This window comes from Labeo rohita, chromosome 15 (genome assembly GCF_022985175.1).
Source record: "Labeo rohita strain BAU-BD-2019 chromosome 15, IGBB_LRoh.1.0, whole genome shotgun sequence".
NCBI lineage: Eukaryota > Metazoa > Chordata > Actinopteri > Cypriniformes > Cyprinidae > Labeo > Labeo rohita.
Genome location: NC_066883.1, coordinates 29,919,206 through 29,942,439, shown reverse-complemented (window position 1 = coordinate 29,942,439; position 23,234 = coordinate 29,919,206). Strand labels below are relative to the sequence as shown.

The 23,234-nt window shown below is 32.9% G+C and overlaps 1 protein-coding gene across 1 annotated transcript in view; it reads left to right on the top strand.

Moving 5' to 3' along the window:
• Positions 1-21,295, top strand: part of gabbr1a (gamma-aminobutyric acid (GABA) B receptor, 1a) — a 75,599-nt gene extending 54,304 nt beyond the window's left edge. The window contains exons 18-24 of the mRNA XM_051129212.1: positions 19-135; positions 3,790-3,897; positions 4,106-4,199; positions 5,825-5,952; positions 10,479-10,607; positions 14,527-14,670; positions 15,750-21,295. Coding sequence (XP_050985169.1) covers positions 19-135; positions 3,790-3,897; positions 4,106-4,199; positions 5,825-5,952; positions 10,479-10,607; positions 14,527-14,670; positions 15,750-16,010 — 981 coding nt within the window. The 3' untranslated portion in view covers positions 16,011-21,295. The remainder of the gene's footprint in view (positions 1-18; positions 136-3,789; positions 3,898-4,105; positions 4,200-5,824; positions 5,953-10,478; positions 10,608-14,526; positions 14,671-15,749) is intronic.
• Positions 21,296-23,234: the final 1,939 nt, after the last annotated feature.

The following is a 23,234-nucleotide window of genomic DNA, read 5'->3' as shown; positions in this document are numbered from 1 at the left end:
TCTCTCTCATTCTTGTAGTTTCGCCTGTGGCTGCTTGGACTAGGCTTTAGTTTAGCCTATGGCAGCATGTTCACCAAGATCTGGTGGGTTCACACTGTCTTCACCAAGAAAGATGAGAAAAAAGAGAAGAGGAAGGTAAATCGGTTTTGAGTGGGTAAAAAAATTATCTTGCATGTAAAGGAATGGATGTTTTTGCAAATCGGTATAAATTTTCATACAGCTTTATAATATTTGAATTATGTAAAATGATAAAAAAAATTGTAGTATTTTCATTAAATTAAAAAAATATATATAATAATAATAATAATTATATATATATGTGTGTGTGTGTGTGTGTGTGTGTGTACATACAAAGAGTAAATGTCAAAAATAATATATATATAATAAATTATTACTATTAATAATTCTTAATTCAAAAATGACATTGATAAAATTATTTTATTATTTTTTTATATATATATATATATATATATATATATATAATGTGTGTGTATAATGTCTATAATAAATTAATTACCAAATTAATACATTTAGTAAATTTAAAATGAAAGGTATTTATAAATTAATAATTGCAATTATTTAAAAATTAATAATAATAATATAATAATAATTTAGTAATTATTTATTGTAATGATTATTCATATTAATTATATAATAATTTTATATATATATATATATATATATATACATGTATGTATGTATAATATTAATATAATCATATATGTATATATAATTTTAATAATATGAATTCCTGTTTGGTCTCTTTATATAATAATAATAATTTGCTAATTATTTATTGTAATGATTATTAATATTATTTATGTTCCAAAAACTGTCATAAAAATTATATACACACACCTATATACACACAAACACACACAGACAAATTAACAATTAATTAACAAATTAATACGTTTTTAATTAATTAATTATTTTTTAATTAATTAATTTTGGAATATAATTAATTACAATGAATAATTATTATATTATTAATTATTATATTATCAAATGATTATAAATGCCTAGCAGGTAGTCTCACCTGTGCTTATATCCATTTATTTGCAAAAACAGATCTGTGTTAGTTGTTGTGTTAGTTAACTGTATTTTTTTAGTTATTATTATATAATCAGAACAACCCATTTGCAGTTTGATTGATATTTTTTGGAATGCAGTATAAAACATGATTTTTGAACATTTTTGAAGACTGAGTTACCCATTTTTGCAAATGTAATCTTCATATATATATAGAGAGAGAGAGTTTTGAATGACACAAGGATGAATAAATGATGACAGAATTTTCGTTTTTGGGAGAACTGAGTAATGAATTTGAAATAAATTACATTTGGTTTAATTAGAATGATGGCAGGGCTGCAGACTTTGTACAAGACTTTGCATTTTTCAGTAACCCCTTAATTATTTTCAGATAATTTTGCAGAATCTGCAGATGTGACGAGCAGCGCGCCCGCGTTATGCAGTGCTGCCGAATTCACTGTTATCTGCTGCATATTAAAGAATCCCGCACCGCTGACTCCACAGCGTTAGATGAAGTTTTACAGCATGTAATAGAGAAGAACCTCCCCCCTCCTCTCACATACTCTTGCTGCGAGAAGTTCTGTCCATTTCCTCCTTACACAACACAAACACACTATTAGCATCTTGACACGTGTGTTCGCTCTGATCCTGTGTCCTAAAGCAATAAGACACGGCATTAGGGAAACCCTAAGACCTCATCAAACGACAACCAGATTACCCCAACTATGGAATATGTATGAATATGGATGAGCATTAAACTTCTTTTACGGAAATCCGACCTTCGGGGGATTTTATTATTCAAGAGCTCTGCACGACGAATCGAGATGACTTTCAACTCTCCCAATGTCCGTAATAGGGCAATTTGCCTAAGTGGTTCGACAGCACTTGAAGAAAGTTCAGCGCTCAGACAGAATGTGGTAGAAACGGGGGGCTCTCGGGTCATTTGACGCTTTCATGGCGATTAAGGCAGAGAGAGAGGAGAAAGTGTGCAGTAAAGCTCTGTTCTATCCCGTTTTCCCAGTCTGACGGCCTGGAGGGAGCCTGCAGCCACGGATTAATGGATGGAATGGCAACTGAAAATAACTCCACATTTGTAACACATGACTTTCGTCATGTTTGCTGATGATTGGCATTCCGCTTTCCTGTTACCCACCATGCACCGGAGTAAACACAATTGTTATAGTGTCAGAGCAATTCCGTCATTTACCTTGACAGGAAAATAAACGTGTTATTCAGAACAGCACTCACACTCGTTTCGTTCCAAATCCATATACTTTAACTTTTTTTCCTGGGGAATGTAAAAGTGGAACTTTTTAAAGAAACATCATAAAGCTCTTGTCATGCAATGACTTCCAAACTCCAAAAACAACAAATAAATCACGAATAAAGTAGTTCATATGTTTTTTTTTTCAATGGTATTTTTTTATGGTATTTTTCAACTCATTTTGGGCGATAGCCAATGCTGATACCAATATATGCACACAAAGTTATGCTTTTATGGTGTTTTTGTTGTTTTCTTTGGCTTTTTTACTGTGCTGCTTCATCTTTTCCACTAATGCCTCCAAAAGGAATCATGTTTACCAAATTGCCAATGTAGGTTTGAGGTCTGAATTGGATATGACATAGTAAAGACTAAAAATAAGACAAGAAAACATGTCTTTCTATTGAATTATTCTTGTAAGTTGTATGCAAAAAACATACAACACGAGAAGTGTAGTTCGATTCAATAGCAAATGACTTTTTAACCTGTTCTTTTAAAGCAAACTCCAGGTATTGAGACTTGTATAGCTTAAGTATAACCTTAATGATGTCTCTTACTGAAATATGTAGTAGAAAATCCATTAAAGATTTACGTTATTTTTAAAAAATCCATATCGTTTTATGCATATATTGGACTGTGGAGGCCATGATTATTTTGATGATGTGAAATGGTTGCACTCAGTGAAGCTACTGGTGCTGCCTGTTGGTATTTTACCGTATCACAATTCGGAAAATAAAATACTTTTCTTAAAACAAATGCCGTACCATAGATTTTTCCCCACAAGGAGTCTAAACGCACCCAGATATCGAGTGAAATCAGCGCTGAGAAACTCCTTCAGTGGCTGTGGCGTCATGACAAGCGTCGACACATTTGCATCCTGCCAGGATGGCATCTAGCATTTCTTGTCTCCGCCATTTGTAAGCCCTTTCAGTAGCTGTGGTCTACTAAAAGCCTCAAAGGCATCACGGCTAAAGTGGAGAGAACAAAGACGCAGGTCTTTGGGAATTTTTTTTAGTCTACAGGCATCTTCCCATTCTTTTCTCCTCTTGCTATCACTAGGAAAGCAGTGAAGACTTACATCGCTTCTCTTTTTGCCCTTCGATTGAAAATTACAACCAAAAGCCACTAATTGTGGCATTGTATCAATATTTTACTTTCCGAGTTGTGTTGCGGTAAAAGTAGCAAAAAGTAGCAACAGTAGCTCGCCAAGTGCAACCATTTTATAATTGTCAAAATAATGGTAAAACAGTGCAAAATATCTGTAAAACAATAAAAACAATAAAACACATACAGGTTCTTCAAAACTTGATCCATTTGTGTTCCACAGGAAATATTACAGTACACAGAGTCTCCAATAATGTCTACAACTGCTGTGACCGTGCATAAATGTAACTTTTATTCCCCCCTTTACACTGTAGCAGTTTCTAGTTATTGTCTTGATATTTTGCAACTGTGTGTCATTGACTAACGATTATGATCTTGTTATCCCTCCGCAGCATTTGGAGCCGTGGAAGCTGTATGCGACCGTTGCAGTTCTGCTGGCTATTGATGTTCTCTCTCTGCTTATCTGGCAGATCGTGGACCCTCTGCACAGAACGGTGGAGGTGTGGTGACACTTTATTTTTTTTCTTGTTGTTACTGTGATTTTTATGATGTGTTTCCTCTGAGGTGCCTTGGAAATTTCTGCCGAGCAAGCTCATGGAAGTAGGTGTTAATGGTGAAGGATTGTAGTGCGGTGCTCTGCTGCATTGACCTCAATCTCTGTCCTTTAAAGTGCTCTCGCTCACTCTCTTGTTTTCTCTCTCTAAGCAGAAGTTCACTAAAGAGGCTCCTAAAGAAGATCTAGATGTGTTGATTCAGCCTCTTCTCGAGCACTGCAGTTCAGAGAAGATGAACACGTGGCTTGGTATGTATCCAGCACTCACTCACCTTGTCCAGTATTTTTAATTTAAAACCCTATTCCTAAATATTAAACTTTGTTGTGAAACTCAGTAATATGAATATATCAAAATGATAATAAACAAACATGTTTTTTTTTTGGTGTAATTATCTGTGTTTGACATCCTGGGTCTGTATTAATTTTATTTATTTATATATCTAGGAGTTTAATTATCTATACGATTGCATCTTGCTCTACACTTCAGTGATACAGTCTGTCTCAGAATTTTAAATGAATGATTTGTTCTATGCTCAAGAGTTTTTATTTCAGATCATTTTGAATTCCTCTCACCGTTTCACAACTCATTCTTTCCCTCTCTCGCTCTTTTTCTCTCTCTCTCACTATCTCTGTCTCACACTTTTCCTCTTGCTCTGACTTCCTATCAGAGCGCCGCAGTGTAAAATTAAATTTTGTGGGTCAGTGCCCAGGTCTGGATCTCATAGCCTGACTCTCTCACGCTGTACAGGAAGATAATATTACAGAGAAAAAAACCTTCCCTGAACTCAAAATGAGATTAAACTCTAATGTGACCTCTCTTCTCTCTCACTTCCTTTTCTAGCCATCCTTTTTTTATTTTTTATTTTTGTATTTTAATTTAATTAGTATTTTAATAGATATAGGCATATAGGCCGGACAGAGAGAATATGCCTGGGTCATATTTAACTTTCTTAGGACCAGAAAGATTTTTTTATGACAGTTTAGCACATTTTAACTAGCTTTCATTACTGTAATGTGGAAAAAAATATTCACTTGTGCTGATTTAAATTTTTAATTTAAAAAGCCAGATAGACCCAACTGAGACTCATCAATTTATGATATCACTCAAAAGTATTGCAAATTATAAAATACCCTTTTTATATATTTATACATCTCTGTCTATGTTTTCATTAGTTTTATATACTACCATTCAAAGCTATGGGGGTTGGTAAGATTTATTTAATGTGTTTAAACAAAGTCTCTCACCAAGGCTGTATCTATTGGACCAAAAATACAGTTAAAACATTAATATTGTGAAAAAATATTACAGTTTAAAATAACTGGTTTCCATTTTGCTGTGTTTTAAAATTTATTCCTGTGATGCAAAGCTGAATATTCAGCATCATTACTCCAGTCTTCACTGTCACATGATCTTTCAGAAATCATTCTAATATGCTGATTTGCTGCTTAAGAAATTTGTAAATGTCTTTAATGTCACTTTTATTGCATCTTTACTGAAAAAGAGTATTCATTTCTTTAAAAAAATCTTGCTGACCCCAATTATCAGAATGGTAGCATAGATGGTCTTGAATATGGTAAATGATTTTAACAAATCATCCACCTCACTGTTTCACTCCCAAAACTCTCAAGTGATTTTTAAATGTGCATCAGTTTAATAGAATCATTCCAAAAACTGGTTAAAACAAACGATTGGTTCAAAATATTTTGTGTTATTCTGCCTACGTTCTTTCTATGTACATGATTGGACTCAAGACCATCACATACATCACATATAAGTATCACGGAAATAGAAAGCATAATGTTTCCATACAAGACATTGCCTCAGAGCTTTAAGAGCACTCACTATACTGTAAGTAATGCATTCTTCCCTACAGGTGTGGTGTACGGCTACAAGGGGCTTCTGCTGCTGCTGGGAATCTTTCTGGCCTACGAGACCAAGTCCATTTCCACAGAGAAGATTAATGACCATAGAGCGGTCGGCATGGCCATCTACAATGTAGCTGTAAGTCTGACTGCTGGCTATTTCTATATGCACAGCACATAATGTCCTTATAGTGTTGCTGTAGCTGACAGCTGAGAGAAACACATTTGACTGTTTCATCTCACATATATAACTATATATCATATGATTATTAGGAATACTGTGCCCAGCCAAACCTATATGGCTATTAAATCTTCCCCAGGTGTTTACCATCCACAGTAGTGACTCTTGTATAAATATATGACAAAAGTCAGAGTTAATTGTGAAACTGCTTGTAAGCATTGGTGGAAACTTGCATAAGCAGTTTACACTGTCGCCTGGGGCTGTAGCAGTTTCTGGGTTGGTATTGTGTTGCTCGTCCGTCTCCTTAAAAATGAATTGTGGCTCAGCAGGTGACTTTTTCCAAGCAGCTCCTAGTGTTTTACTTGTCGCCCCCTCTCACTTCAAATGTTGTCTGCACTGTAGAAGCAGGATAAGCAGTTTGCTCATGAAAAATGACAAAAGAAGACAAAAATGAAATCACAAAGTTAATTAACTCATGAAATGATTTTAAGAGATGAATACATCACCAAGGATGCATTAAATTGAGCAAAAATAGCAGTAAAGACATTTATGATTCTATTTCAAATAAATGCTGTTCGTTTGAACTTACATACAGTACATCAAAGTACAACAGTTTCCATAAAAATATTAAGCATCTCAGCAGTTGTCAACATTGATAGTAATTTTTGTAATATTTCTTGAGCAGCAATTCAACATATTACAATGATTTCTGAAGGATCATGTGACATGGAAGACTGGAGTAAATTCAGCTTTGCATCACAGGAATAAATTACATTTTAAGACATAATAGGACACATTTATTTGAAATTTTAATAATATTTTACAATATTGCTATTTTTCCTGCATTTTAGGCAAAGTTCCTAACAGAGTTAAAGCTGAACTCAATATGGTAGTTTTTCAGGAGCATGTTGGAAACCCCAGTTAAAGACATTTGTGCATTCACAATTTTACTAAAAACCTAAACTGGCTGATGTCCAAAAGGGCTAAGATAGGAAAATTAGATGCTGTTCGATTCAGCATGCTATTTCAAACCTAACAAGACCAATTTTATGGCTAAATTTATCACCAACTTGGTTAGAAGTTATGATCATAAATGTCAACATTTTATATCTTTTGACCAGTAGTTGGTGCTGTGCCAAAACTATTTATGTGCCCTCAGGTCATGCTTGTTATAAAACATAACAAGTTTGGACAGAATCCACTAAAGCGTTGCAGAGATACAGCCTCATGTTCTTTTTTGAACAAATTTCATCACATTTGTTAGCGTGCTTTACAAAAATTGTTTGGTATATTAAAAAGCTTTTGATAACTTCATGCCAGAATGCTCTGAAGATGATCTGAGCCAATTTTGGTGAAATTTAGACAAACTGTCTAGGACGAGTTTAGAATACCTGACTAAAATATCTTGATACTACTACTGAACCGATACTACAAGAAAACAGAACAATAGTAAAAGTAACTGAACATAGATGATCCAAATGGAGATCATAGTTATTTAATCTATTAAAGCAAAGCATTTCATCCCCCTTTAAAAAAAAAAAAAATAATAATAATAATAATAATAATAATAAAATAATAATAATCACATGGAAGTGGCACAGGATTATGGTGAACAACTACTGATCCTACAGGTATGTAGAGATCTTTGCTATATTGGTAAGTTAGTTTAAAGGATAAAGCCAAATCTTATTTCATGATATAGTAATTTTATTCCACAACAATTTATATCATGACATAGTCATTTTTTGTTATTCTTTGTTATTAATAATAAGAACCTAGATGCAAGTAACAAACTAAAGGACAACTACAATAAAACAAAGACAATCAAACAAACAAATGAAATAAAGAGGGTCCTATAAAATCTGTTTTATTTTATTTTTTACATTTTTCTGGACTATTTTAATGGGTATATTAAAAGAAACATTAATAAAAAAAAAAACATAATTAATTGAAATCATGAAATTTGCAGAATTTAACAGCAATTTATTAAAAGTTTAACAAAAATTACATGTTTTTAAGGCCCTGTGAAATACATTTGATTATTTTTCCCAAATTCAGTTTTGTTTGTTAATCTGTTTTCCATTAATTTTCTAAATTCTATTTTAATCGTTTCATTACATTTTAATAATCAAGAGGATCTCTAATGAATTTATAAAAGATAATTAGATTTGATAAAGAATTAATTTATTATAGGCTATTTGTTTCTTTTTTTTTTCAGAAGTACTGCATTGTGTATTTACAATTTTCTGGTAAATAAATTCTGGTAAATATTTTTTTTCTGGTAAATATTCCTTAAACATTGTTTTAATAATATTTTTATTAGTAGTAGTAGTACTATCTTTACATTAAGTAATATATTAATATATTTCTGATTGTCAGGTTAAACCGAACTTTTATTTTGACGGGTTGCTGTGAAGACCTTTAGAGTCTTTATTATATGACAGTCGTTTTCCGCATTAGAAACGGAAAAATGCCCATGAAGTGACTCTCAGAGCAGTTCAAGAGATTATGTTCATGCGTTCATGTACTCGTATATTAAGGCGGCAGAGGCTGAAAACACAGCGAGCATCACGCGTATGTGTGTAGTAAACAAAACTGTGCGTCTGCTCTTTTCACTAACACGTAGAAATACGGCTCTTATTAAAATGCATTCTTAAAGTACTGGTACTAGTAAAATGCGGAATCGTACCGGTATCGCGATATTTTTTAAGTACCGGTATATTGTGCAACACTAGTGCAAATGAAGTGCTTGGCCCCTAATTATATACTGTAATATATATATATATATACAAAATCTAGAAAACAAAGACTCAGCTGTCAAAACAAAGTAATAGATATTGACGTAATGCATATTTTAAGTATATTTATTTTTGTCAACAACAACAACATGTTCGCCTTGTTTGGGCCTTTTTTAGCACAGTTTTTGAATGAGGTGTTGATTACTGGCGTTTTGTGCTTCTCTCTGAATTGCTGAACTGCTTGCAAACAGTTTGATTCCGGCAATAACTCCAAGTGCTTCGCAGGATGATTTGCATAATTGCACCCATTTGCTCAAACTCAGACTAAAACATCCTAATGAGGAAACAAGTAACACTTCACTGGTAACGCAAACGCTTGACGTCAGTCCTACAACTATTTTACATAAGATCAGATTAAGTCTTTGAACGCCACCATGTTTCTGCCATGGGTCACGAATAACATGCCTGCTTTGATGCTACTTGAGGGTTGTTGGTTTGATCAGAAACGAAGGATTTACTGTCTGTTTTTACAGTGATGCAAGATTCAGAAACGAGTTGGTAAAAACGTCACACAGGGAAAGTTCAAACCTGATCTACGTACAGCAGAAAAAAATCTATTTTTGTTAAGCTCTCAGACAGATGCTTTCCATCAGCTGATGTTTCGTGACTGGTAGAATAGCACAGAATAGCTCATATCACTTCATCGCTGTCGAGGTCAGAGAGGAAATAGACTTGTGGTGCTCTAAATGTTGTTTTGACTCTGGACAGTCGTGACAGTCGGTTCATTGCTCAGAGTTATCATCCCTCTGTAGAGTCATTCTCGGCTGTTGAAGGTAAATATCAGTTATTTTTCCACACTGTTCGGCAGATATGACATCTCCACTCACAGTAGAAGATCTTCATCTTTCTGCTGCCTGCTGCAAGTGTTTCAACAAAATCAGCTCTCTTTTTCATCAACAGCTCTCGCTCTCATTTTCGTTTCTCTTATGCTTCTTTCCTTTTCTTTTCACATTTTTATCTCATCGGTTTCTCAGTTCTCATGTGGCCATGTTTCTGCTTTTCAATTAATTTTTTTCTTAGTTAATTTACGCCATCTAGTGGTAATGATAGCTTGGTACACAAAGGCCTTGTTTAGACAGTTTTTTAAAAATAATTTCTTCTCATACATGTGACACCGAACTACAAAACAAGTCATAAGTCACACGGGTATATTTGTAGCAGCAGCCAAAAATACATTGTATGGGTCAAAATTGATTTTTCTTTTATGCTAAAATCATTAGGATATTGGTTAAAGACATTTTATAAATTTCCTATCATAAATATATCAAAACTTAATTTTTGATTAGTAATATGCATTGCTAAGAACTTCATTTGGACAACTTTAAAGGCGTTTTTATCAATTTTTTTTTTTTTTTTACACCCTCAGATTGTAGATTTTCAAATAGTTGTATCTCAGACAAATATTATCCTATGCTAACAAACCATACATCAATGGAAAGCTTATTTATTCAGACCCTTATGGCTGGTTTTGTGGTCCAGGGTTACATATCTGACTCAAATGCATTTTTTTTTTATCTAAAAAGCAAAGCAAATATGAAATCTGATTTTACAGACTAGATCAAAACCACATTCATGTTTAATTTAAATGCAAAATGACAGACAGTGAGTCTTAATGATCTAATTTATGTTAAATCTTCACAGTTATGTATTAACATTATTCTTTCTTTTTTTCAATTCTGTTTCTAGGTGCTGTGCATGATTACTGCTCCGGTGACCATGATCCTTTCCTCTCAACAGGATGCTTCATTTGCATTCGCCTCTCTGGCTATCATCTTCTCCGTCTACATCACCCTCGTGGTGCTCTTTGTACCCAAGGTACAAGCACTTCAAGTCAGTGTAAAGGCAATTCAGAGAATTGTTTCTAAACACACTATAAATGTTAGAAATGAAATGTGGAGCTTAGACCATTAAAGGAGAAGTCCACTTCCAAAACAGAGATTTACATATAATGTACTCACCCCCTTGTCATCCAAGATGTTCATGCCTTTCTTTCTTCGGTCGTAAAGAAATGATGTTTTTTGAGGAAAACATTTTTCCCCTTATAATGGACTGCGATGGTGCCCCAATTTTGAACTTCCAAAATGCAGTTTAAATGCACGATCACAAATGTGATTGTAAATGATCCCAGTCGAAAAAGAAGGGTCGTATCTAGCAAAACAATCGGTTATTTTAATAAAAATAATACAATTGATATACTTTTTAATGTCAGACGCTCATCTTGTCTTGCTCTGCCTGAACTCTGTTTTGTTCCGGTTCATGACAGTTAGGGTATGTCGAAAAACTCCCATCTCATGTTCTCCCTCCACTTCAAAATCATCCTGTATCGCTGTTTTACCTTTTTTGTTAAGGGTGTTTGATCTTCTTTTCTTGTTCACTGTGCAAAGACTGGGTCGGTACTGTTACGGAGTGAGTGAGACGAGAGGCGAGCGGATCCACTTGCGAGCTTTTATTCATGGGACGAGACAGATACATGGTCGAAAACAGGCAGGGTCAAAACAGCAGCAAACAGGAATGTCAGAGGCGAGACGAGAGAATAATCCTTGAAAAACGCACTAGAGTCCAGTAGGCAGGCGGCAAATAGTCGAAAACGGGGGAGCCAAGGGGAGGGAACTAAACACAGGGAACTAGGAACTCGGGAACAAGGAAACTAGGGAACGCTAACAATAATAATAACACAACAACACAATACTCCGTGCCTTGCATGGGGAGAGACCGGGACTTTTATAGGGCGCCTGATTGGTCACAGGTGTTGACGCAATCAGCGTGATGGGTGATGGGAATAGTAGTCCGGGGTGTAGTACAACAGTCAACGTGTAATGATAGGGTGAGAGTGACATCTGGTGGTGAGCGGACCGCAGGTCACCGACCAGATTCGTAACAGGTACTTCTGCAGTGATGTAGGATGATTTTAAAATGATTTTTGAAGTTGAGGGAGAAAATACGATTGGAGTTTTTCGACATACCCTAACTGTCTTGAGTCAGAATACACAGAGTTCAAGGAGTGCGAGACAAGATGAGCGTTTGAGATTAAATTGTATTTTTTAAATGAAAATAACCAATCGTTTTGATAGATAAGACCCTTCTTCCTCGGCTGGGATCGTTTGAAGCCACATTTGAACTGCATTTTGGGGCACCATAGCAGTCCATTATATGGAGAAAAATGCTGAAATGTTTTCCTCAAAAAACATAATTTCTTTACGATTGAGCAAAGAAAGACATGAACATCTTGGATGACAAAGGGGTGAGTATGTTATATGTGAATCTTTGTTTGGAAGTGGACTTCTCCTTTAAATAGTTTTTCACCATGTTTGTGTTCAGGATGTATTGAACAGGCCTGAAATCATGTCTCGATGACACACTGGAGCCGCTTGGGCCCTTCTCTAACACTATAATAACTATAAAGTGCATTAGCATAAGTGGTTCGCCCGGTCAATGGCGAGTTACTGTCATTACTGTTAGTTACTACGGCCAACAGTTTGCTAGCTAGCTATGCCTTTGTCACGTAAACGTCGCTCGGTCTTCTTATTTGAATCAAGCTTCTTGAGGGAGCATCCATTCAGGTTGCATCAGTATTTCACATTTGAGAAAATCAGCAGTTTTTTTGCAAGTGGGTGTGGTTTCAGTTCTGACAGCAGACACGCCCCCAGTGTTTGAGAACAGAAAATACTTCTTATTTTTTAAAGCATTTACTTTAATTTATTTACTTGGTGATTTTTTTTTTATCATTAAAATTTGTGTGGGTGTGAACAATTTTCATTTTTTTTCATTTTTTCATGAACATTTTTCTGTGGTGTGATGAACTCAGAACACACACTTAATTTTGCTTTAAACTGACTTTAAATAATTCCCAGCCTTATATCACTTCCACATTCACGCTGGTTTGACTTTGTGGTAGACACCGATTTCCCATTTTGTCTGATTTCGGTTTTTTCCCTTTGCACAGTTTCGTTTTTTTGTCTCTGCATGAGTGCATTGGGTTTACGTTTCGATCTCAGCAAGAAATAGTGTTTCCTCAGAGTAGTAAAGTGACCTTTATTTTAGAGAACCATTTTTTTTTTTACACAGTGTTGGCAGATTCTGATTCTTGATTCTGACTGATCAATCAAATTTTCTTTGGATACAATTTGTTTATATAATAGCTGTTGAACTGTAAATATGAAGAGAACCAGAATATTATACATTGAATATTGAATATATATAATATTGAATATTGAATTAGCATTTTTAGATTTACAGTTTACACTTTTTAGTTTATATTATTATTTAGTTGTAATTTAGTTTTATGTCATTTTTATTTCAGTTGCAGTTTTTATTTATTTACAGTACAGTTAATTATTTTCTGGTCAATCACAGTATTATCCTGTCAAATTTTCTTTATATAAATTTTATGTGTATAATGCTTGTTGAACTCTAAATATCACTTGAAACAGAATATTATCAATATATAAAAATATTGAATATTGAATTAGCAATTACTTTTTTTTTTTTTTTTTTTTTTTTTTTTTTTTTTACAATTTACAGTTTCCACGTTTCATTTAGTTTATTGTGTAGTCAATTTATTGTTTCATATTTTCCAAGTTTATAATTTTAACTTTTGTTAATTTTTAAAATAATTTAGTTATGTGCTTTTGTCCTTTTTATTATTATTGTTTTAATATTATGGTCATTTAGGTGTAATTTAGTTTTGTCATTTTTATTTCAGTTGCAGTTTTTATTTATTTACAGTTAATTATTTTCTGGTCAATCACAGTATTATGCTGTCAAATTTTCTTTATATAATTTTTGTTTATATAACTTTATATAACAAATATCATGTGAAACAGAATATTATAATTATACAAAATTTGAATATTGAAATAGTTGTTTTTTATTTTTTAATTTTCAGTTTCCACATTTAATTCTAGTTTATTTTGTAGTAATTTTATTATCTTATATTTTCCCAGTTTTTAATTTCAGTTTTTTTTAATGATTTAATTATATCCTTTTTTCCATTGTTAGAATTGTATTATTATTATTAATATTTAGATGTAATTTAGTTTTGTCAGTTTTTATTAATTTCCAGGTAATTATTTTCTGGTCTATGACAGTATTATGCTGTCAGATTTTCTTTATATTAATTTTGTTTATATTTAGTACTTTATTATTATTATTATTATTATTATTATTATTATTTAATATTATTATTAACCAGGTGTAATTTTTTTTTGTCATATTCATTTCAGTTGCAGTTTTTATTTATTTCCAGTTAATAATTTTAGTGCTTCAAATTAGTTACGTTAGTAGCCAAGCAATATTTCAAATTTTTAATAGAAGTTTTTCATGTACAATTTATATTTTATTTTATTTTGACTTTATTTTCCAATTATTACTTTTTTTTTTTTTTTTTTTTTTTTTTTTTAGTTTTAGGTTTGTTAATGGTAATAACACTGCTTCTGGTCTTTTCTCCCACATGTTAAACTTAAATCATATATAATTTAAATGATTATAAATGATTAATTTCTAGGTAAGTAGCTGTGTAATAGCCCTGATAATGTAAGAAAGCAGATCTTTATTGCAGAATAAACCCTTCAGGTTGATTTATTTTGCGACTGACTGGCTGTAAATGATCCCTTACTTATTACCCGTCCTCTCCTGCACAGCATCACCCATATGAACTATTGATTTCACTGACATTTCATAAATTCAGTGAACGTTCCCTGCGGCGTCTCATAGATTTCAACTGTGGTTTCTGCAGATACGGCGTTTGATCACTCGTGGCGAGTGGCAGTCAGAGCAGCAGGACACGCTGAAAACCGGCTCGTCTACCAACAACAACGACGAGGAGAAGTCAAGACAGCTGGAGCGTGAAAACAGGGAACTCCAGAAGATCATTCAAGAGGCACGTGCTCCTTTTCTCTCCCTCCATCCGTCACTTCCTCTTCTCCTCATGTGCACACAGCTTCCGTCTTAATTAACACCATAATGGATTAACATATTAACGGATCCCAAAAGGGTAGAAAGAATTATTGAAATGATATCGTACTCGTCCTCATCTTTGACCTTCTGAGTTGTATATATGTTATATATAAGTACAGTACCAGTCAAAAGTTTTTGAACAGTAGGATTTTTAATGTAGTCTTCTGCTCACTAAGCCTGCATTTATTTGATCAAAAGTACAGCAAAAACAGTAACATTTTGAAATATTTTTACTATACTAAAATAACTGTTTTCTATTTGAATATATTTTAAAATGTAATTTATTCCTGTGGTCAAAGCTAAATTTTCAGCATCATTACTCCAGTCTTCAGTGTCACATGATGCTTCAGAAATCATTCTTATGTATTCTGATTTGCTGTTCAAGAAACATTTATTATTATTATTATTATTATTATTAATATCAATATTTAAAACCAGTTGAGTATTTTTTTTCAGGAGTAATTATAGAAATTAATACTTTTATTTAGCAAGTGTGCTTTAAATTGATTAAAAGTGATGATAAAGACATTTACAGTGTTACATAATAATAATAATAATAATAATAAATGTTTTTGAGCAGCAAATCAGAATATTAGAATGATGTGACTGGAGTAATGATGCTAAAAATTCAGCTTTGAAATCACAGGAATAAATTACATCTTAAAATATATATTTAAATAGAAAACAGTTATTTTTAATAGTAAAAAATATTTTAATAAATTACTGTTTTTGCTGCACTTTGGATCAAATACATGCAGGCTTGCTGAGCAGAAGAGACTTCTTTAAAAAACATTAAAAATAACACTGTTCAAAAACTTCTGACTGGTAGTGTTTACATATTAAAGGAAATGTGGAAAGAATAGTTCACCCAAAAATGGAAAATCATGTACTCACCCTCATGTGATTCCAAAATGTGTGACTTTCTTTCTTCTGTGGAACCAAAATGGAGAAGTTTGCAGAATTGAAAATATAAATACTAATAATATTTTTATTTTTGTGCAGAAGGAAGAAAGAGTGACAGAACTGCGAAATCAGCTTGCAGAACGTCAGGCCTTGCGTTCTCGCAGACGCCCGTCCGTCCAGAATCAGAACCAGAACCACAGCGTCCCGTCGTCTCACGCTGAACCCCCCAGCTACTCCCCCACAACGGACAAACAGTCCCTTCCTCCGTCCTTCTCCAATTCTTCCAACCTGTACCAGGGCGAGGGGAAACTGAGCCGAAACAACTGCCACAACAGCCGTCTGCCCCTTCTGTATAAATGAGTCTGGGATGGTGGAATCTCAAGAAGGCAATGTAAAGTAGTTTATGTACTTTATTTTAAAGTCTCCTGACATTCCTTACCCCGTTCACTTTTGATAACTTCCTATCTTAGTTATAAAAACACATTCTTTTTAAATGTATTTATATGAAACCACTTTCTGCTCCAACTACACTACCATTCAAAGGTTTGGGGTCAGTATAATTTTTTAAAAATGTATTTCAAAGACATCCCTCACCAAGGCTGCATTTTTTTGATCAAAAATACAGTAAAAACAGTAATAATGTAAAATATTATTACAATTTAAAATAACTGTTTTCTATTTTGATATATTTTAAAACATAATTTATTTCTGTGATCCAAAGCGTATTTTTCACCATCATTACTAGAGTCTTTAGTGTCACATGATCTTTCAGAAATCAATCTAATATGCTGATTTGCTGTTTAGGAAATATTTATTATTATCATTGGTGAAAATTTTGTGGAAACCAGGACACATTGCAAATCTTTCGTAACATTATAAACATCTTTGCTGTCACTTTTAATCAATTTAATGCATCCTTGTTGAATAAATATTCATTTCTTTCCCCAAACAATCATACACAACCAAAACTTTTGAACATTAGTGTATAAGGAAATGAAAATTCTGTTGGACAGCCATAGAGTGTGGTGCTTTCACACAATAAAAACCAATGATGTCAGAAAATATTACATACTTGTGCATTAATCAAACCTTCTGAATAGCACAAATAATAATTTCATCTTGACTTGTTCCTCGTTTTCTTAAAATGAAAGGGTTATGTTGAGGCAGTTACAATGGAATGAGGATTTAAAAGCAAAAACACAAAGCTTGTAACTTCAAAAAAAGCCACAAAGTTGATAAAATAGTCATTTTTACAGTTGTTTTAGGGTTTATTTGGTGTTTCTTTGTTGTAGGTAAACCCATATGGCAAAAACATATATTTTTGTGGCTAAAATGTGAAATACATGCTGAATATATGTTGCAAATGGTGAAGCTCAATTAAATATATTTTTGAAATAGAAAATATATTTAATTTCAACTTTCATACACCAAAATATATTTCTAAATGTATTTCAGGAGCAAGACAATACATTTTAGTAGGATACATTTAGAGTAAATACAAATGCGGATGTCCTTCAAGAGATTTATAATGTTTTATTAATATTTTCTATTTTTATAAATTGAAATATTGATGTTTATTTAAATATATTAAGTTTTTCTTTAAATGTGACACGATGTGAATGCATTTTCTTGGATTGAAAAATATATATTTAAATGCTTTTTTAAAAATATACATTTAAATATATATTTTAATAAACACAAAAAATGGCCAAAAATATATTGGTAGAAAATATATTCAAGTAAATATTTTTTAAACATATTTTAGCAAATATATATTTTGGGCCTTTTTTGTAGATTTTTAAATCTATTTATAATATACACTATCAGTCAAAAGTCTCTTCTGCTCACCCAGCCGGGATTTATTTGATCCAGAGAACAGCAAATATAGTACAATTTGGAAATATTTTTATTTAAAATAACTATTTTCTATTTGATTATATTTTAAAATGTAATTTATTCATGTGATCAAAGCTACATTTTCAGCATCATTACTCCAGTCTTCAGTGTCACATGATCCTTCAGAAATTATTATTATCATCATCAATGTTTAAAACAGTTGAGTACATTTTTTCCCCAGGATTTTTTGATAAATAGAAAAATCCAAAGATCAGCATTTATCTAAAATAAAAAGTATATTTAATAAATGTATAAATATTTAATAATAAATGTTTTTTGAGCAGCAAATCAGAATATTAGAATGATTTTTGAAGGATCATATGACTAAAGTAATGATGCTAAAAATTCAGCTTTGAAATCACCAGAATAAATTAAATTTTAAAATATATTCAAATAGAAAAACCAGCTATTTTCAGTAGTAAAAATATTTTTAAAAATTACAGTTTTTGCTGTACTTTGGATCAAATAAATGCAGGCTTAGTGAGCAGAAAAGACTTCTTTAAAAACAATAAAAATCTTACTGTTCAAACACTTTTAACTGGTAGTGTATATTTTTTTTTTTTTTTTTTTTTTGCTGTATGGGAAGTCATGTAAACATGGATATCATGCAAACATTAATTTGAAACAATGAGAATTTAATATCAGCATCTGTGTTCTAAATGCAAGTTATAGAACACATATTATGAACAATTCGTCCATTTAAAAATTTACCTTGTAATGTTTCATCAAAATGTCAACTAAATGTCAACTTCAACAACCGATTCTTCAAACTAAGTTTCGCCCTACATTTTTTCATTTTCGATAATATAGAGAAAAATGATCTGACGCACTCTAGTTTCATTGCAACTCCATCCACTTCTGTTGTAAATGCCTCACTAGCCAAGTCTTTCCTTTTTGAAAGTAAAAGAGGGACAAATGGGGATCAATTTTGCTAATGAATATTGTCAGTTGAGCTAAACTTGTATTGAACCTGTAATACTCCTTCAGGAGCTAGACAGAGTTAAAGGCCAGACTGAGTGAGAGGGAGAGTGGCTTAAATCAGGTTTGCGCTCTGTCATTATTGTGCCCTTGACCGTAGCACTTAAATCGGAGTTCTTCAAGGGGAACTGACTGTTTTCACAATTGGCCCTGCGTAAATCCCTTCGGATAAAGCGTCTTTTAAACACTAGGACAGGGGTGTTTAGGAAGGATTGTGTGGGTGCTGGAGCCAGACCCGGTCAAACCTTTCTTTGAATTATTTTGTTGAGTGACAGCGAAGGAAGAAGAGCGTGTCTCCGTGCTTCACTTAGCATTTGACGAGACCGTCACTTTAATGAGACAGACCTTGCATTGCGCCAACAGACGGAATCAGATGAATTGCTCGCTCTCTCTCTCTCTCTCTCTCTCTCTCATCCAGCTCACAAAGGAAATGAGACAAGGTTTTAGCCCAACCTGTGATTTACTTACTCCTAAAGGTATTTGACCCGAGTCTGGTCGATACTCTATTTTCCTCGTGTGCTTTTTCTCCTTTAATCCCTACGGCCGTGTGCCAGGGTGCTTTATTGGCTTCTCTGTCCTTGTCTCACCCTCTCCAAACTCCCGTTTTTTTATAACCGTAGTAGTAGAAGTGAACTGGAGTGAAGTGGAAAAGAATGAAAGAAGAGTTTGTTTTGCTCTGGACTGTACAAAACAAGCATATTAGCATACAGACGTGATGCAAGATGCTTCTGATGAGATCATCACTAAAAGCTTATTTGTTTGTCAAATCATCTGTGATGCTTGTGATTTGTGTGTTACATCACAGTTCATGTGAAAAACAAGCACAGGCCTCTAAACAGCTTCTGTAGCTTTTGCACTTTCAGGCCAAATTGATCCAACAGACACGTCTCACATCACACAACACTGTAGGGTCATTAAAAAAATAACTTTTTATTTATTTATTTATTTATTTATTTATTTAATAAATGTAGTTATTTATTTATTTGTATTTTTTTTTATATGTATGTATGTATGTATGTTTTGGAGGTGAGCACTTTTCTTTGCCAAATTCAAGGCCATTAATTAGTCTGTCTATCTATCTATCTATCTATCTATCTATCTATCTATCTATAATCTCTCTCTCTCTCTCTCTCTCTCTCTGTATATATTATAATAATTAATGTTATGTATTTATTTATCTTGGGTGAGCCCTCTTTCCAAATTATATATATATATAATATATGAATTATTAATATATATTAATTGTAATAATTTATTATTTATTTTTTATTTATAAATAAGGTATAACATTTATTTTTGTTTATTTATTTATATATTTATTTAGGGTCAGCCCTCTTTCCATATATATATATATATATATATGTATAATTTAAAATTAAATTTTATTTTTTATGTATAAATAAGGTATTATATATATATATATATATATATATAAACTCGAGACCAATGTATAATTGTGTGTGTGTGTGTGTGCAGAAGTAAATTATTTATTTATTTATTTATCTGAGATCATTTATTATTAAAATATTTCTTAATTTAATAGTTTAATTTCATTTTTCTTTCACATATTGATTTTTTTTTTTCAAAGTTTGCCTCTTATGAGTGACATTTGACACATGAGTGCTCTTCACAATTATCTTTCTCCAGATTATAAATCTCTTCCCCCAAATTCAAGACCATTACTTGGTCTGTGCAATATTTATTTATTTACTTAGTGTTTTCAAATTAATTTTATTGTTTCCTTTTTTATGGGTAACAAATTTGTTGTGCCTCTTTCGAATAACAGTAAACGAATGAGTGCTGTTCACAATTGTTTGTATGCGTTGTAAGGATGATATCACTTTTTTTGTAAATTTTAAATGATATTTATGACCATTCTGTAACATTTAAACTGAAGTGTTATGCTTAGAGACTTTCCCAGTTATTTATCACCTCATAAACACTGTCATAGTGGCAGAAATCATAGAAACTACAACCATAACTAGATCTATAAAATTGAATTGACTCTCTCTTCTTGTACTTTTTTTTTTTTTTTTTGAATTATTATAACAAGTAGAGTCAATGCTTAAACTTTTGTACCTGTGGACAATCTCTGTGTATATTTAGAATTATTGCAATATTACAGTGATATAATCTTTATTTCTGATGGTAAGACAATCACGTAATACTTGTTTACACAATAATACAATATTTGGGTATTTTAATTTAAGTTGTGCATTGCTGCATGTTGCATTATTCTTATATGATAAGTACTCATGTATAAACAAACTAACATATAACAAGCAATGATTCACAGCTGGTGACTGGACAGCTAGGCATTGTACAGCACATTGTTTTCCCTCTATATATCAACATTCTAGTAATGTAGCTCAGGGTGTGTGACTAACACTTGACACACGGTAAAGGTACAATCTGTAATTCGTGAAACAGTGCCTTTTGAATGGATGGGAGGGATTCTTTGTAAACATCTGTGTGGAGTCAGCGCTGACGTACATGGGAGGGTTCTTCTTATTCTGAGGCATTTCTTTCTCTAAAGGCTGTGCGGTTGCAGCAGTTATGGATTTTCCTTCAACTGTTCAATTGTCAGGTGTGTGCACTGTACCACAAGGATTTTTTTTGATACTTCCAAGAGTCTAAAAACAATGTAATTAATTCCCTTGTAATTTTTCAACTGACAAAAACTGTATGTATGTTAAGCTGTAGAAAGTTTCTCTAAATATGCAAACTTTCTGGATGTCAACATTCAATAAACTCATCATTTTGCACTGAGAGTGCAGCCGGGATTCTTCATGATGGAGCAACGGTCTAATGATCTGATGCAAGACACGTAAAACCCTGGACTTCAACCACACAAAATACAAGATCATGAAGTCTTTGAAAGTACTTGTACTGGTTTAAGTAAAGAGCATGAAGTACATGAAGTACATGAAGTAAAAGTACAAAACATATTGTGTATACACACGTAAAACAAATATATACAAAACAAATAAAAGATTTTGCTCTATCTATAGATAAATATGTATTGTACTTGTATACCTATATAATTCTAAGTACAATATATACACACACACACACACACACACACACACACACATATATATATATATATATTAGTACAATAATAACTTGCATTATATATATACACAGTACTTACAATTTTACACACACATATAGTAAAAAATAACTTGCACTGTGTGTGTGTGTATATATATATATATATATATATATACACTGACCAAAATTATAAACGCAGGTGTGGCATATCAAGATTATTGATATTGCACAGGTGTGCCTTAGGCTGGCCACAATAAAAGGCCACTCTAAAATGTGCATGCTGACTGCAGGAATGTCCACCAGAACTGTTGCCCGTGAATTGAATGTTCATTTCTCTACCATAAGCCGTCTTAAAAGCCGTTTCAGAGAATCTGGCAGTACATCCAACCGAGACTGAGATCAGCCACCCGGACAGCTGCTGCAACAATTGGTTTGCATAACCAAAGAATTTCTGCACAAATTGTCAGAAATTACCTCAGGGAAGCTCATCTGCATGCTCGTTGTCCTCATGAGGGTCTCGACCTGACTGCAGTTCATTACCATAACCGACTTGAGTGGGCAAATACTCGCATTTGATGGCGTCTCGCACTTTGGGGAGGTGTTCTCTTCACGTATGAATCCCGGTTTTCACTGTACAGGGCAGATGGCAGACAGCATGTATGGCGTCGTGTGGGTGAGCGGTTTGCTGATGTCAACGTTGTGGATCGAGTGGCCCATGGTGGCAGTGGGGTTATGGTATGGACAGACGTATGTTATGGACAACAAACACAGGTGCATTTTATTGATGGCATTTTGAATGCACAGAGATACCATGACGTGATCCTGAGGCCCACTGTTGTGCCATTCATCCACGACCATCACCTCATGTTGCAGCATGATAATGCATGGCCCCATGTTGCAAGGATCTGTACACAATTCCTGGAAGCTGAAAACTTTGCAGTTCTTGCATGGCCAGCATACTCACCGAACATGTCACTCATTGAGCGCTATTTGGATGCTTTGGATTGGCATATACGACAGCGTGTTCCAGTTCCTGCCAGTATCCAGCAAATTTGCAATAAATATGTATACAGTACAATATATATTTACAAAACGTTTTTGTATTTATTCAGCATATCTTACAAAATTTTTCTGAATATGTATTGTACTTATATACATCTATAATTCTAAGTACTATATATGTATATATATTAAAAATAACTTATATATACACACAGTACTTACAATTATATACGTATATAAGTGTGTAAGATATATATTACAATAAAATATTTTGTAAATATTTGTAGTACTTATTTTTTATTTATTGTTTTTTTTTATTTTTTTGTTTATATTATAGATACAAAACATAAATTGGTTGGGGGTTGTGGGATTGCATATATCTGTGGGATAACAGAATTGCATACGAATAAGCTCATAAACATGGGACACCTCATTTAAATGCAGCTTTCTTGCACTGTTGGCTTTTCAGGATTTTTGATATGCAAAGGAATATTATTAGGATAAGGAAATCTAACCTGTTTAATTTGTATTTTTAAAAAATAGTTTGTGGCATTTTGAACAAAAATGTCAAAATGTGTCCAGCAGGGGGCCTTTTACATCAAAGCACCCCCTGAAATTCACAGTTACATTGTTGCAATAAACCATGCAGTCTCC